The 14,345-nt window shown below is 41.3% G+C and overlaps 1 protein-coding gene across 12 annotated transcripts in view; it reads left to right on the top strand.

Moving 5' to 3' along the window:
- Positions 1-14,345, top strand: part of RBFOX1 (RNA binding fox-1 homolog 1) — a 2,430,619-nt gene that overhangs the window by 845,210 nt on the left and 1,571,064 nt on the right. Inside the window, exon 1 of one of the 12 annotated variants that reach the window (XM_073362510.2) lies at positions 12,429-13,317. The exons of the other annotated variants lie outside the window; for them this stretch is intronic. Coding sequence (XP_073218611.2) covers positions 13,315-13,317 — 3 coding nt within the window. The 5' untranslated portion in view covers positions 12,429-13,314. Of the gene's footprint in view, positions 1-12,428; positions 13,318-14,345 lie in introns of those variants that run through there. 12 annotated transcript variants of the gene reach the window in all.

Genomic DNA, 14,345 nt, shown 5'->3' with positions numbered 1-14,345 from the left:
TCATGAACTCCTCTTTTTATTTTCAGCAATTGACTTATGAATGAAGGATTTGACTGAAATAGCATAATCCAGGAAATCAGTAAATTTCAATTCCCTTTCATGGATATACACCTGTTTCTAATATCTATCCAGTTTATGAGGGCAGTAGAATGAACACTAGTGATAAAAATAATAAAAATAATTGATAGTATAGCCTGTTTTAACTATTATTGTTTAATTTTTAGACACACGCATAGCAAGGAGATTCTTTTGCAGATGTTGGAGATTCTGGGTACTTTTTTTTTTAAATGAAGAATAATGCACTGCAACTTTTTAGAAATATATTTCCAATATATAATGTACTGTTATTCATCCTGAATCCATCTGGAGCAATATGGACCTATGACTAAATATTTTAGACAGTATTTAATTATTTCAAGGAAATTTCTTTCTTTTTTTCTCTTTGGTTAAACAACAGCTTCACCATGTTTTCTGTTGGTTAAACTGTTTTAATCCCTTCACTGCTATCAAACATAGACCCAAATATGTTGGATAAGAGGTTGACAATTACATTACTCCATACTCCAGGACTTGCTATATTCAATTTTGGAGCAGTGCCAAAACCACAGTGCCAGTCTGAGGGATGAGTGATCATTTTAAAATCCAATATCTCATGAACTGCAAGGGCTACCTAGAAACTACTGCACTGGACCATTGAGAATCCAGTAGTTTTCATCAAAGATATTTTCAGATTATCTGTGAATTTAGGTAATTCAAAAAATTACTTTCATTTAAAACTTCACATTTGGCACATATGTAAAGAAGGGTACACTGCAGAATTACAAATTAGCTCTCCAATGGGTGGGGGAAGGGGAGAAATCAGAGAAATCTGGAATGTGTAAAGCCAGCAATTCGTATGGTAAAATCTGGACAGATCATTTCCAATGCCAATTCAAATAAATCTAAATTAGGAAAGTTTCACAAGAACAAAACAGCCTAATTAAAAAACAATTACCCTTGAAGATGCCATGCCTTCTGGACACCCTTATAGCAAAACAAAAATTAAGGAAAACCTTCAGTAACTCAGAGTTAGGAAATCATGTAGCCCAGATAATATATCAAATGAAATGAAACATCACAGCACTGAATGCATCCTGAACACCCTTCTAAAATTATTTAACCAAACCCTCCAATCCAGACATTTCCCTGAGATTTTGTTAGATGAATTAATTGTCCCAGCATGCAAAAGTAGGTGTGTTCTCAGTCCAAGCGCTTAGGAAGGCATCTGGGTTAGCAACAGCAATGGAAAGTCTAGCTTTGCTCAACAGACGAATAATAATAAAGCTCTAGAGCTGTAAATCCCAAAGCTCCTCACAAAAAAGGATATAGCATTATTCCTATTTCACAGAGGGGGAAACTGAAGCAAATGGAAGGGAGGTGTTTTGCCCAAGCAAACCAATGACAGAGCTGAAAACTGAACACAGGTCTCCTAAATCCCAGTCCAGTGTCCTGGCCATTTTGCCATACTGCCTCCTTAAGAAATGCTCTTTAACAAACTGAACAATTGAAAATATTTGCCTATTTCGTGGATTCTAAAAATGCTTTTGAATTAATCTGTCTCCCAGGCCTGCATCTAAATAGCTACAAAACAAAAGGGGGGAAAGATATGATACCATTAAATTCATATAACAGTCCATCATGTAGGTTACAATAAAAACAAAATGCAGACAAATGACTTCCTGGAAGAAAGGGCAAAGAAGCTTGACGCTTTTCCATACAGAGAACAATGAACTACCAGCCCTATTGGAACAATCTCCAATCCTAGGACTCTCGCTAATAACTCAGAGATAAAATACCTTTTGTATGCTGATCTAGTTATGCAATCATCTACTTCACATGTTCTCCAAAGAAAGTAAATCTGCTGCTAGAAATCTTCTGCAATACAATGGTCCTTTAAGTCAATGTGGAGCGGGGGGGGGGGGGGAAGGAAAATCATACTTCAGAATAATCCCCTAAAAAGCCAAACAGACTTAAATTTTATGACAGATAAAAGGAAATTGAACATACTCTAAATTATACTTACTTGCACCTCATAATAAACACGTCGGGGGCTTCAGATTGACTATGAAAACATTAAAGGGAAAAGCTCTTTTGGGTTTCTACAGCTTAAGAAAACCCACTAGGTAAATATAATTTCCCAATAACTTACTATTAATGCTATATAGCACTATAATTCAGTTCATTTTACTATTTGTGAGAGAAGTCTCGAGCCCAGTTCTAATACCCAATTACACAAATTGGACAAAGTGCAATACAATCCCCATTACTACATGTACACAGGAGCCCCCCAGCAGAGCAGATCTGGGTCAGTGCTGCCTCCTAAACAACACATAGAAAAGACCATTTATGTATTCAACTTCTGGTGCACATATTCGCTCCACCACAAAGCTCTAATGGATGAAAAATGAAATCCAACTGAAATCACGATCCACTCCAAATTATCAAGTTCTACAATGCTAACCTCCCAACCGGTGGAGCAAACACAACCAAAAAATTGCTCAGAACACAAGGCCAACACCTATAAAGGCATTATAGAAGTCACTGAACAAACCAAAAAGATGCTAGAATGATACAGCTTTGTGTATAGACCTGTCTCAGTAGTGGACTATAGCAGTGTGCCAAAGTCAGTGGAATGTGCCAAAATCCTCATCTTTACTATGTGGTTTTTCTAGTCATAAGAGAGCAGAGCCATACAACAGGGTGTCCAACAGCAAAGTTTTGCACAAGGGGAACTTTCTCTAACATTGTCAGAAAGCTTTGTTTCATAAAGAAAGGGTGGGAGAAGTTACATTAACAAAACAAAAAAGCCCATTGGGTCTAAAACAAAATCAATCTGTAAACCTTGGTGTGGAAAATTGCCTTTTCTGAAATTCATGGGGTCATTGGACCCCTGCTTCCTTCTTTTCTTCTCCTCTGTAACCAGGAACTTCTGCTTTTATAGCTCTCCCAGGTTGAAACACGTAGGCCAAGAATTTTCAGAAGTGAGTAGTGATATTGGGGGCCTCAAATTTTGAGTGCCCAATTTGAGACATCATAAAGAAGCCTGACTTTCAGAGGGTGGGCCCCTTAAGTCTGGGTATGGGAAGAAGTCACTTTCAAAAATCTTGGCCTCAATTTTAATTTTTAATTGAGGCCTCAGTCTAGAGCCCTTCCTTTTCCATGTGTCTGGGTATGGGAAGGAGAATCGAGTAGTGAGGTGATTTTTCTATTTCCCTACTTGCTTGTGCTATGACAGTGCCTCTGCGTCTTGTCATAAATTTCACGATACCATCTTTCCCTTACTGCTTTCCTCAGGTCATTCCAGACTTGACTTTCACAGTAATGTTTTATTTTAAGGGTTACCTATAAGTCAATTAAAGTGTGTGTGTGTGAAAGAGAGAGAGGGAGAGATTCATTTATTATGACTGTTAGTAAGGTATACAGTAATGCATAATTATCTTGAAGATGATTCATGAAGTGTTCACAGCACAAAATTTTTATAACACATCAGCAGCTACCACAAACACATTTACTTTACTTTACGGTTGCATATTTCATTGCAAATGGCTTAAATGTTCACTTATCCATTGGTAATGAAATTACAAGCCCTTAAAATAAAGTAAATGCATTTGCAGTGGTTGTGGATGTGTTATAAATGTTATGTGCTGCAAATACATTATGAATTTTTAAGGTGTTGTGTATTAATGTATACTGTTCAAACCATTCTTGTAAATACAGGGACTCTTTATATTTTGACAACTTGAAATAAATTTTTTCTTGATAAACCTTAATTTTCATTTTATTACTGCATCTGCAGTACTTATTTAGTCTATTTTATTCAAAACAATTATTGTGTCCCACAAATAGCTCTCTTTGACCTTCCCATCATCTTTCACATACTCTAGCTCTATTTTCTTTTTCAACTGCTTGTTGGTTTCTACATTTCAAGTAGCAATTAAAGCTTCTTCTACGGTAACAATCACTGCTTATCTACTTGCCTCAGAAGCGCAAAATCCAACAACAACTAGCTCTGATGACAAAACACCATACACCATATCTAATAATGTTTCATGTTACAAGTTTCCCTGGCTCTCTATGCTAAGCATGTGTGTTGATGACTTTATGCTGGAATACAGTGTTAGCTACTGTTGAGCAATTGCCATCATAATGCCTGTTGTACCTAAAGGCTTCTTTAATCACCGTGCAAACTGCTGTAAACAACTCCCCCTGAACATTTCTGCATTATCTAGTACAGTTTGAATTAAGTGGTCTGTTGTCAAGATGAGATGGAACCAGTGACTCCCAGTGCTAAATCTGGATTATAGTGTGCTATATAAGCATAAAATAATGGGAAGGACACTTATGTTAATCTACACTAGAAATGAATGTATGAAAATCCATGTTACACTCTGTGGAACCTCATCCCACATGCTACCCTCGTGGCTGTGAAGGGGCTGGTTAGGGGTTGGGTAGATGGAAGCAGCTTGCCTCTCTAAGTCTAGCTGCAAAATTGGTTAGAGAGCTGGTAGGAAATTCTACCCAGGAATGCCGGGGCAAACCCCCCTCCCAATGGAAGATGGGAATGCCATTCTAGAAACAGAGCTCAGTCCTGACCCAGCTGCTGACTATTCAGCTGTGCCACGTACCCTTGAAAAGGGGCCTGTGGGGAAGAAGCTGGGGACTGGTAGGAGATTGTGTGATGTGAGCAGCTGAAGGTTGCTTGCTACTTGCTTTGGAGGCACATAGCAGGCCCAAACACAGCCTAAGATCAGAGCTGGGAGACAGGCAAGTCAGAAGCTTAGATGCATTAGCATAAGTAGGTCCAAGCGCACCAGAGCAGGTAAGAAGCCAGGCTGAAAGCAGACCATCCAGTCAGACCAGGGAGGGCCGAGATAATCCCTTATCACAGAAGCTTCAGAAACAATAGGGGGCAGGGCTACATAGGAAGGAGGTATAATTGAACACACACATAAATAACAGTGAAGCTAAGACAATAGTGGGGTCACCACATAATTTCCTTTGAGATTCCCCCACAACACAGTTTGTTCAATATCCTCCGTTAAAAGTAATTCTATATGAGTGAGGAAAAAAAGGTGAGGCTGGGTATCTTTTCTTTTCATTGAGGCTTCATTGTGTTAAATTACAATCTTTAAACTAAGCAATGATGAAATGAGCTTTCCCACACTTGATGGGTTATTTTTTAGCTATGAAGTCATGCTAATGACATTGGATAAAGCCATAACAATGGTATAGGTGGGGGAAATATTTGGTAGTCATGAAAAGGAGAACAGAGAGACAAACCTTCTGGAATTTTTTTTTCTCTCTCCTCAGTCCCATTCTAAATAGACACAGCCCTTTGGTAGTTATAAAAGCTTTGAATATGAGAACCCATGAAGTTCTTGACAGGTTTTGGCTTCTCCTACATCTAGGTGAAACACAGCATATATGTAAGCGTTATCAGGTGAGAAACTAATGTAATAGTTGCCAAACTACCAAAGCCCTAAGGCAGTTCATATTCCATGGTAATGCTTAAGGTTTATATTTTTCTCTTAGTGTGTGCAATTCCTATTAAGACTATGGCAGGTATGCTTGTACATTAAGAGGATGAAAGACCCATAATTTTCTCAATCTTCTACTTCCTAAACCTTTCATTATTATGAGTCCAGTACAAAGTGGACAGGTATGCATTTCACAAATCATAACTGGCACCAGCCGGTCTAGGTGTCTCAGTTAGAGAGGCTGAGAATCAAATGGATAGGTGGAATTAACCATCCTTTCACCCCCCCCCCCCCGCCTCCCCCGGAGGTTAATCAGGAAAATGTGAAGTGAGCTGTAGCTCACGAAAGCTTATGCTCAAATAAATTGGTTAGTCTCTAAGGTGCCACATGTACTCCTTTTCTTTTTGGCTAAAGCACATGTACTCAGGACTAGATCCTGCAGAGACTTAATGAGAATGCTTAGCTTTATACACTGTCATGGGACTACCAATGCAATTCTGCTGTAGAAAGTAGAGGGCAGGATTTTGGGGGCTGCCCACAAGGGATCCAAACTACATGTGTTGAATCAGAGGCATTAGTCGGAGAACTCACTGTATGTAAAGTTAAGCACCTACACTGTCTAAAGTTGAGGATGTTCATAAGTCTTTGAAGGATTGCAGCCTTAGGTTGTGATATCTTCAGGGCATGGTCTGTCTTTGTGTTATATATTTTTACAGTTTCTAACATGATGTATTGGGGCCTTTAAGCACTACTGCAATACAATTAATAATGTTATTGTGACACGGAGCTTGCCCTGCTGATACGCATGTATCTCAGTGATAGAATACTTCTTCCTACAGGGCTTTCAACCAGGCACCTTTCATGGGCTCTAAGTTCAGCTAAAGAGCCAAATTCTGAATCAGCAGAACTGATGCAGTGCTGCCATGGAAAGCAGGAGGTAGGATTTGCAGCATGCACAGTTCCTTATAGCTCAGCAGGTATGCTGGGTTGGCAGCTAGATGAAGGAGGTGCAAGCCATTCTTCTCCACAGAGGTGAAGGAGTGTATCACAGAGGAAAGCTACCCCTGTGCAGAGGGCAGCATAAAGCCTATGCACCAGTTAATCACTAACTTGATCATGAGCTGCATATACCTACATGGGGAAGAGATTTCTGATAATAGACGGCCCTTTAAACCATCAGAAAAAGCCATCAGGAGATGCAGTGGTTAGAAGCTGGATCAAGACAAATTCAGACTACGCATAAGGTGAAAATTGTAAACACTGAGAGTAATAGACCATTGAAACAACTTACCAGGGGCACGGTCGATTCTCCATTACCTTAGGTCGACAATTCAGGTCTGTATATCTTTCTAATAGACATGCTATTGCTCAAACAAAATTACTGAATGAGCTTCTTTGGCTTGTGGTCAGGAGGTCAAGCTTTTAAATCTATGAATCCTAAACTCTCAGAATGAGATGCAAAAGTATCACAGTAGACCCTGTTGTCACTCCCAACAGCCCGTAGGAAAGGATTCCTTTCTTCCCAGTGTCTCAGGGTATGCCTACACAGCCTGCAAGGGCAAGCCTCCCAGCCCAGGCCAAAGACTCTTTGGGTAGCACAGCTTGCACTAGTGCTCTAAAAATAGCTGTGTAATTAGGACAGCACTTTGAAGTTGTGGCTTGGGCTGGAGCTCTGGCTCTGAAGCCCAGAGAAGGAGATGGTCTTTAAAACCAAACTCTTAATAAGGAATAGGCTGTGTTATTTTTATATTGATTCTGATGCAATCTTGTATTGCAGGAAATGTCTCATCTACTCAGATTAAACATGAACTCATAAATTTGCTTAGAGCAGTTTACCCAAATCTGTGGTAAGAAAATATTGCAGCACCAGATTCAAACATACATTACTGTGATTTTTTGAGAGACAAGGTAGGTGAGATGACATTTTTTATTGGACCAGCTTCTATTACTGACAGATGCATGTTTTTTAGCTACACCAAGCTCTTCTTCAGGTCATCCCCCTTGTCTCTCTACTATCCTAGGACCAACATGGCTACAATAGCACTGCAAACAACAATGTGCTTTTTTTGAGGTGTTTAACAACAGTAAGAGAAAATATATCACAAAGTAGTATGGATTTACTTTTAGTTTAAAATCATTGCATACATTTAACTTTTGTTACCAATAAAATTTTGAAAATGCTTTTGGATTTGGAAATAAAGCATGAGTGTACTTTATTGGGAGGAAAAATGTGACTGACTGTGACAAAATTCTTAAAATTGGCTTTTATTCAAAAAGCGGGGCTGTAAAAGGACTGTAAAGATATAATCCCTGTCTGGAAGTTTGTTCAAAACATTGCATTTCAGCAGACTGTCTCATTATCTACCATTTATTTCTTCTCTTGTTATTGATAATTTGCTTTTAAATTGAAAATGCTTCCTTTATAAACCAATTCATCTCCCTGCATGACTAGACAATTACATTTAAATTCTGTGGTTTTTCCCTTTGTAAACAGTTACTGTGGAAATGACTAAGATGTTAGTAACCCAGAATTATGACTTCATTGTATTATCACTTAAGGATAAAACTGCCATCATTATTATTTATAGAATGCTTTGAACATCTTTTGTGCTTTACAAAGGCTTACAAATGCCAAGGATTTCTCTGCCCTAAAGAAGTTACTGTGTAACTCAGACAGATACCAAAGATAATGTGTGGATATATCATACATGGAAAGGTCAGTGTGGTTCAGTTAAAGAAGCACTGGAATGGGAGTCAGGACACCTGTTTAGGAGGCTCGCTACAATGGGCTATCTAGGCATACCTTGAGAGGCTTGAGAGAAAAGAATCTTTTCCCACACGCCGTTGGGAGTGACAACAAGGTCCTCTTTGATACTTTCTGCATCTTATTTTGAGGGGTTGGAATTCATAGATTTTAAGGCCTGATCTCCTGACCACAGGCCAAAGAACCTCGTCCAATAATTTCTGCATCAAGCATTATTCTCTGCTCTGCCACTAGCCTGTTGTGTGACCCTAGGCAAATCACTTCTTCTGTGTGTGCCTTTGATTCCCTGCCCAGGCTTTGTCTTGTGTTTAAGACAGGGACTGTCTCTTCTTACAGCACTTGGATCAGGTCTGAGTTGGGGCCTCTAGGTGCTACTGTAACACATAATTAATAACAACATTGAAAGACTTAATGAATGGATTGAACAATATTGATATGCATGAAGGGGACATGAAGATCAGAATGTAAGAAAACACTTTTTCTTTCAAATAATTAGCATTCATATAAAACACAAATGTATTATTGTTATGGGACTTCTGAAAGAAAAACTCTGTCATAGTTGATGACTATTCAGGCAGCCCTGATCCTGCAAACACTTAGGTGCATGCTTAACTTTAAACACAAATAGTTCACAAAAAGAAAAGGAGTACTTGTGGCACCTTAGAGACTAACAAATTTATTTGAGCATAAGCTTTTGTGAGCTACAGCTCACTTCATCGGATGCATAGAATGGAACATATAGTAAGATATAGATAGATAGATAGATACAGATAAGTTGGAAGTTACCAGACAACCTGTGAGAGGCTAATTAGTTGAGATGAGCTATTATCAGCATGGCCCTACAGTATGCTAACATTTTTATGGCTGACTTAGAACAATGCTTCCTCGGCTCTCATCCCCTAACACCTCTACTCTACTTGTGCTACTTTGAGGACATCATCATCTGGACTCATGGAAAAGAAGCCCTTGAGGATTCCCATGATTTCAACAATTTCCATCCCACCATCAACCTCAGCCTAGACCAATCCACAAAAATATTTTATAAAATCCCCCTACTGTATTTTCCACTGCATGCATCCGATGAAGTGAGCTGTAGCTCACAAAAGCTTATGCTCAAATAAATTTGTTAGTCTCTAAGGTGCCACAAGTACTCCTTTTCTTTTCGTGGATACAGACTAACACGGCTTCTACTCTGAAACAAATAGTTCAGTTGGCCTCAGTGGGACTACTCACGCTTAAAGTATGTGCCAAAGTGTATGAAGGACAGAGGCCTTAAACTTCCTGGTTTGTGAGTTCTGCTGTATTTGTACAATTTGTAACTTAGCTTCTTTTATGGCCTCCATAACTATAATATCATAATTTTTAATGTATTTATGTTTACAACACCCCTGTGAGGTAGGGAAGTACTGTTTCCCACAATTTACAAATGTATTACTGAGGCCCAGAGAGACAAAGACCTAGATCCTCAAATGTTTTTAGGTACCTAACTCTCATTGAAACCAGTCTTGAAATCAATGGGAGTTATGCACCTAAATAGCTGTAAGGATCTGAGACTTGCCCAAGAACACACACAGGATATCTGTGGCAGAGTAGAGAACTGAACCTGAGTGTCCAAAATATTAACCTAACATCCTAACCATTGGATCATCCTTTATTACTAATTATTATTTATTATTGGTATTACTATAGTGTCAGGAGCCCTAGCGATGGAGCTAGCCACTGTACCAAGCAACAAAAAGAGCTCCTCTCCCAAAGAGTTTACAGTGTAAGTATTAGTAAAGAAATGACAGGTGCATACAGACAGATAGGGGAGAACAAAGAAACGAGACAATATTGGCCAGCAGGATAGTTTATTCTGCTACTGACACTGAAGTCAAGAGCAAAACTCTAATTTCACTTCCATGGAAGCAGGATTGGCCCCATAGAACCCAATGACCAAACTCCGAAAACTTCAATGGAACCAAGAATTTAGCTTATATTGCATGAGCATTTCTCATTAAATGGTAGTGTTGTGCACTGAAATTTAGCTTGCAGTACCTATTTCAGTTCTGTCTTAGCATAAATACTGAGGTACTTGGAGATATTCGTCCACATCACAAACACATCAGAATAATCAGTAATTGATAAGAAGGGATGTGCAGAGGTAATTTGGAAAATTAGTTACATTTAAGAGCACCCCTATGAAAAGAAAAATTGGTGGAGCACAAAAGAAATGCTACTGCTATATTTACATGTATACTAAAGCTTCTTTTGATGTCACCTTCCTTTTCCTTATGACCATAATGAATATGGATTTGTTAGATGTCTTGTAGTGTCCAATGATAACTCTGGGTTACCACTGTAAAATATTTTTGTTTAAAAAACAAACATAACACTGTAGTTCCAGTTATATTTCTCTTCTGCACCCATTGAATTCATTATTTGGACTTTAGTGTGAGTTTTTGGGTACATAAGTAATGCAGGAACCTCAAAGTCCTGATCTGCAACTAGATGCACCTGAAATCAATAAGGCTCTGCACAAGTGCTGGGATTTGCCTGCACAGATCAAGTTACAAGGTCAGGCCATACATTTTTAGAGAGCATATTTTAGTTATTTGGTAATATAAACTCTGATCCTGAAAATGCACATCTGAATAACTTTACAGATGTAAGTAGTCCCATTGAGTTAAAAAATGAGCCTTCAGATCATTAATTTGCCACTGCTGCATGTCTGACAAAAATAAATTAATTATTTCACACCTAGGAAATTGGTTAAAATGCCTCAATTCTTCCAGCATTTGTGCACTTGAATAAATGTAGACCCATGACTAGTTCCCCTGAGTTCAGTGTTTACAGGATCAGGCCCATAATTTTGAGCCTAAAGTAGAAGAAGGAACAGGTTATGTGCTGGATTGTTTACTAAGGCTCCAATCCTGCAAATAATTAGGCATGTGTTTAACTTCACCTGTATGAGTAATCCCACTGCAATCAATGGGACTACTTTACAGGGATAAAGTTGGATATATGCCTTAATGACTGCAGTATTGGATCACAAGTATTTACTTTTGACTTACTAGTGTAAGTGCTCAAAGTTCCCGGTACTACTTTGCTGCTAACTAACTTAAAAAAAAGTCTTAGTTCCACTCCTGTTTCTGCACAGATACAGAGGGGGAGAGTATTCATACATTTTTATCTGGTGTGGTTTTAAATTATTCAAACAGTGTTTTTTTCTTTTAATTAGATGACATGTGGACCTTCAAAATGTTAACTATTTTTCATTGTAATCTATATATTTAAATAAAATGGGAATTGTCATTATATAAATCATCCCCAACCTCTCATAGGTGCCTATTATTAAACCATAATAACACTAATTTGCTAGAATCACACAGTGTGCAACACACAAACATTGGATAATTATACCAATTAATACCTAACCTATTAAAACTGATAAATCACTATTTTTGACAGGTCCTGATGTTGTTTATTTGTCAAACTTCCTCCGAACTAGCTGCTGTCAGACCTGTTTAACAATAATTCATGGAGCTGGGGATGCTACAATACCTTTTCTCCTTAATTCAGCATTTGAATTCCTCTAAGATTTGTTTTTTGAGGGAGGGAGGAAAATAGGCAAAGATCTCTCAGTATTGCCAAAGGCATCATTTTAATCAGCAACTTCCTAACTGTCACTTAAGTATTATTATTTGTCAGACAGGCAGCAGTGTCAAACCCTGCCTAGTTTTGCCATGGGAGCCCCGTTTTTAGGTTGCCTTTTTATCGAGCCCGCTTTTGACAACCCTTTGCAGGGAAAGTTGTAACCATCTCCCTAGTGTGATAAGCCAGCAGCTGTGCTATTTCCTAGGCTAGTATCCATTTTACACTCGCTCCATCCCTCTCCCCAAATGGTTTCTGTGCATGATGGCAAGTAATGTGCTTCTGAACAGAGTGGAGTGTTCCTGCCCCCCACCCCACGGCCTCTCCCCAAACCCTAGGTCCCTATGGGACTAGTAGGGGGTCCCTCGATGGCTGAGCAGAGAGAGCAAGAGCAGAGCGCCGGGAGCCTGCCTGCACCTGCCAATCCCGAGGTGCAGGCGTAACGGCGCGTGGAGGAGGGTGGGATGCTGGCAGGGAGACCCGCTCGTCCCCTCCCAGCGCCGGCCGCTTTGCTCTTGCTCGCCAGGGCTCTTCTCACCGCCGCTTGCTTCTCCCACCCCCCGGCGGGCTTGAAGGTCACCTCGCTCCCTCTCCGGAGCCGCTTTGCGGCGCCGGCTGGGGAGGAGCTGCGCCTCCCCCTGCAGCCTTGAGGCGAACCCCGCAACCCACAGTCACCTGGCTCGAGTGGCTCCTGGGAAATCCCCCGGCGCGGGGCTCGCCAGCTGGGGGGGAGGGTTCTCTGTAAGCTCTCCAGGCTCCCACGCAGGAGGGGGAGGTTCCTCTACGAGCTCTAGGCTGCTGCATGAGGGAACCTCTTTGCCAGCTCGAGGCTCACCTAGCGGGGAACCTCTCCACGAGCTGCGCCAGGCTCCTGTTGCGAGCGCCAGCCACATCCCCAGGGATGGCTCGGCCAGCCTGAGGCGCACGCTGGGGAGCTCGCCGTCAGCTGCGGACTTCGCCTGCGAGCTCCCAGCTAGGGGACCACTGCACAAGGTGCTCTCTCGATTGCCCTTGCAAGCTCCTCTTCGCCACCAGCTGCCCCGGACTCTCCTCGCGAGCTCGGGACTCCTCGCCAGGGATTTCTCTGCCAGCGCGAGGCTCGCACCCAGGACGGGAGCTTTGCCCGCGCGCGTTTGGCTGCAGCCCAAGTGACACTTGTGAGGGAGGAGGAGGAAGGCAGCGGGGCTCGGAGAGGAGGACTCGGGATGCCCTGGTGACGGCGGGAGAGAGCCGCCGCGTCCTTCCTGCGGGGTAGGAGCTCCGGGGCCCGGGAAGCGTCCCCAGCTGCCCCTGGGCTCTCTGTACGCTGCCAGTGCCCAGGAGGTGCGAACTCTTTGCCGCTGAGCCGCTGCTGAACGGAGCGGAAGAGACACAGTCCCCTTCAGCCTCCTTCTTCTCTTTATGGTGAGTTGAGCCTTTGGTTTGGGGTAGGGCGGTCGGGCGAAGGTACCAGCCCCTGGTGCGCTGGGAAACCCCCCTAGCTGGTCCCAGCAGCTCAGAGAGTTGTTTTGCTTTACTGTGGGGGCGGGGAATTACTCGAGGAAGCCCCCGCGTTTTCAATCTGAAGCCATTCTCTCGAAGTGGCACTTCAGGGCAGGACCTTGTGGAGAACGTAGGGCTGGAGGAGTCCCCTTCAGGTGCTCCCGCTCTGCCTTGGAAAGCCAAGTGCTGCAACACATGGAAGGGATGTGTTTGCTCTGAAGTGTACGCTAAGTCAAACGCCAGTTTCCCTTCTTCTCCTTGCCCCACTCATGCATCCCATTTGCAATGATATCTTGCTAGTATCTCCATTGTTGCCGGAGGGGTCTGTGTTGTGCCTGTTTGACAGTGTATATACTGGTAAGTATTTGGTGCAGAAAAGTTACTGAAACATGGTTCAGGTAACAAGTTCTGAAATGTTTTTCATATGCAGGTGTGTTCAAAGGAGAGGGAGGCAGATGCATGCCCAGGCTGGGGACCTGGATTGGGTGAAACAGGGATCATGCCAATGAGATAAATGTATATGTGGAGGAAACTAATGGGAGTTAAGTGTGGGATGAGAAGGAGAACAAAGCAGATAACTGAATAACATCATTCAAACACTTTTTTAAATAAAGCAATCTGTTAACACAGAGCAGAATCCTAAATGCATGATAATGTTTGTCTAGCTTCTAGCTGTTGTTATGGGGAGCTGAGCAAAAGTGGTGTGACTACAGATAGCTTTTCTTATGGAAAATATCAGACAATATTACAGTGATGGGAAGCTTTGGGCACTGAACCTATGACTTTTCAAAAAAATGCAAAAATCCTGGAATCTGCTTTCAAATGAATTACTGATTTAAATTCTGATTCTTCCAAATTATTTAAATTTGTAAAGTGCAAAAGATTTTGTGAAAGCCTACAACTTGTCATTTAACTGGTCCAGTTTATGAACGTGGCAAAGTATGTCATTC

The sequence above is a fragment of the Lepidochelys kempii genome, chromosome 10 (genome assembly GCF_965140285.1).
Source record: "Lepidochelys kempii isolate rLepKem1 chromosome 10, rLepKem1.hap1, whole genome shotgun sequence".
Taxonomy (NCBI): Eukaryota; Metazoa; Chordata; order Testudines; family Cheloniidae; genus Lepidochelys; species Lepidochelys kempii.
This window is presented reverse-complemented; position numbering and strand designations above follow the sequence as displayed.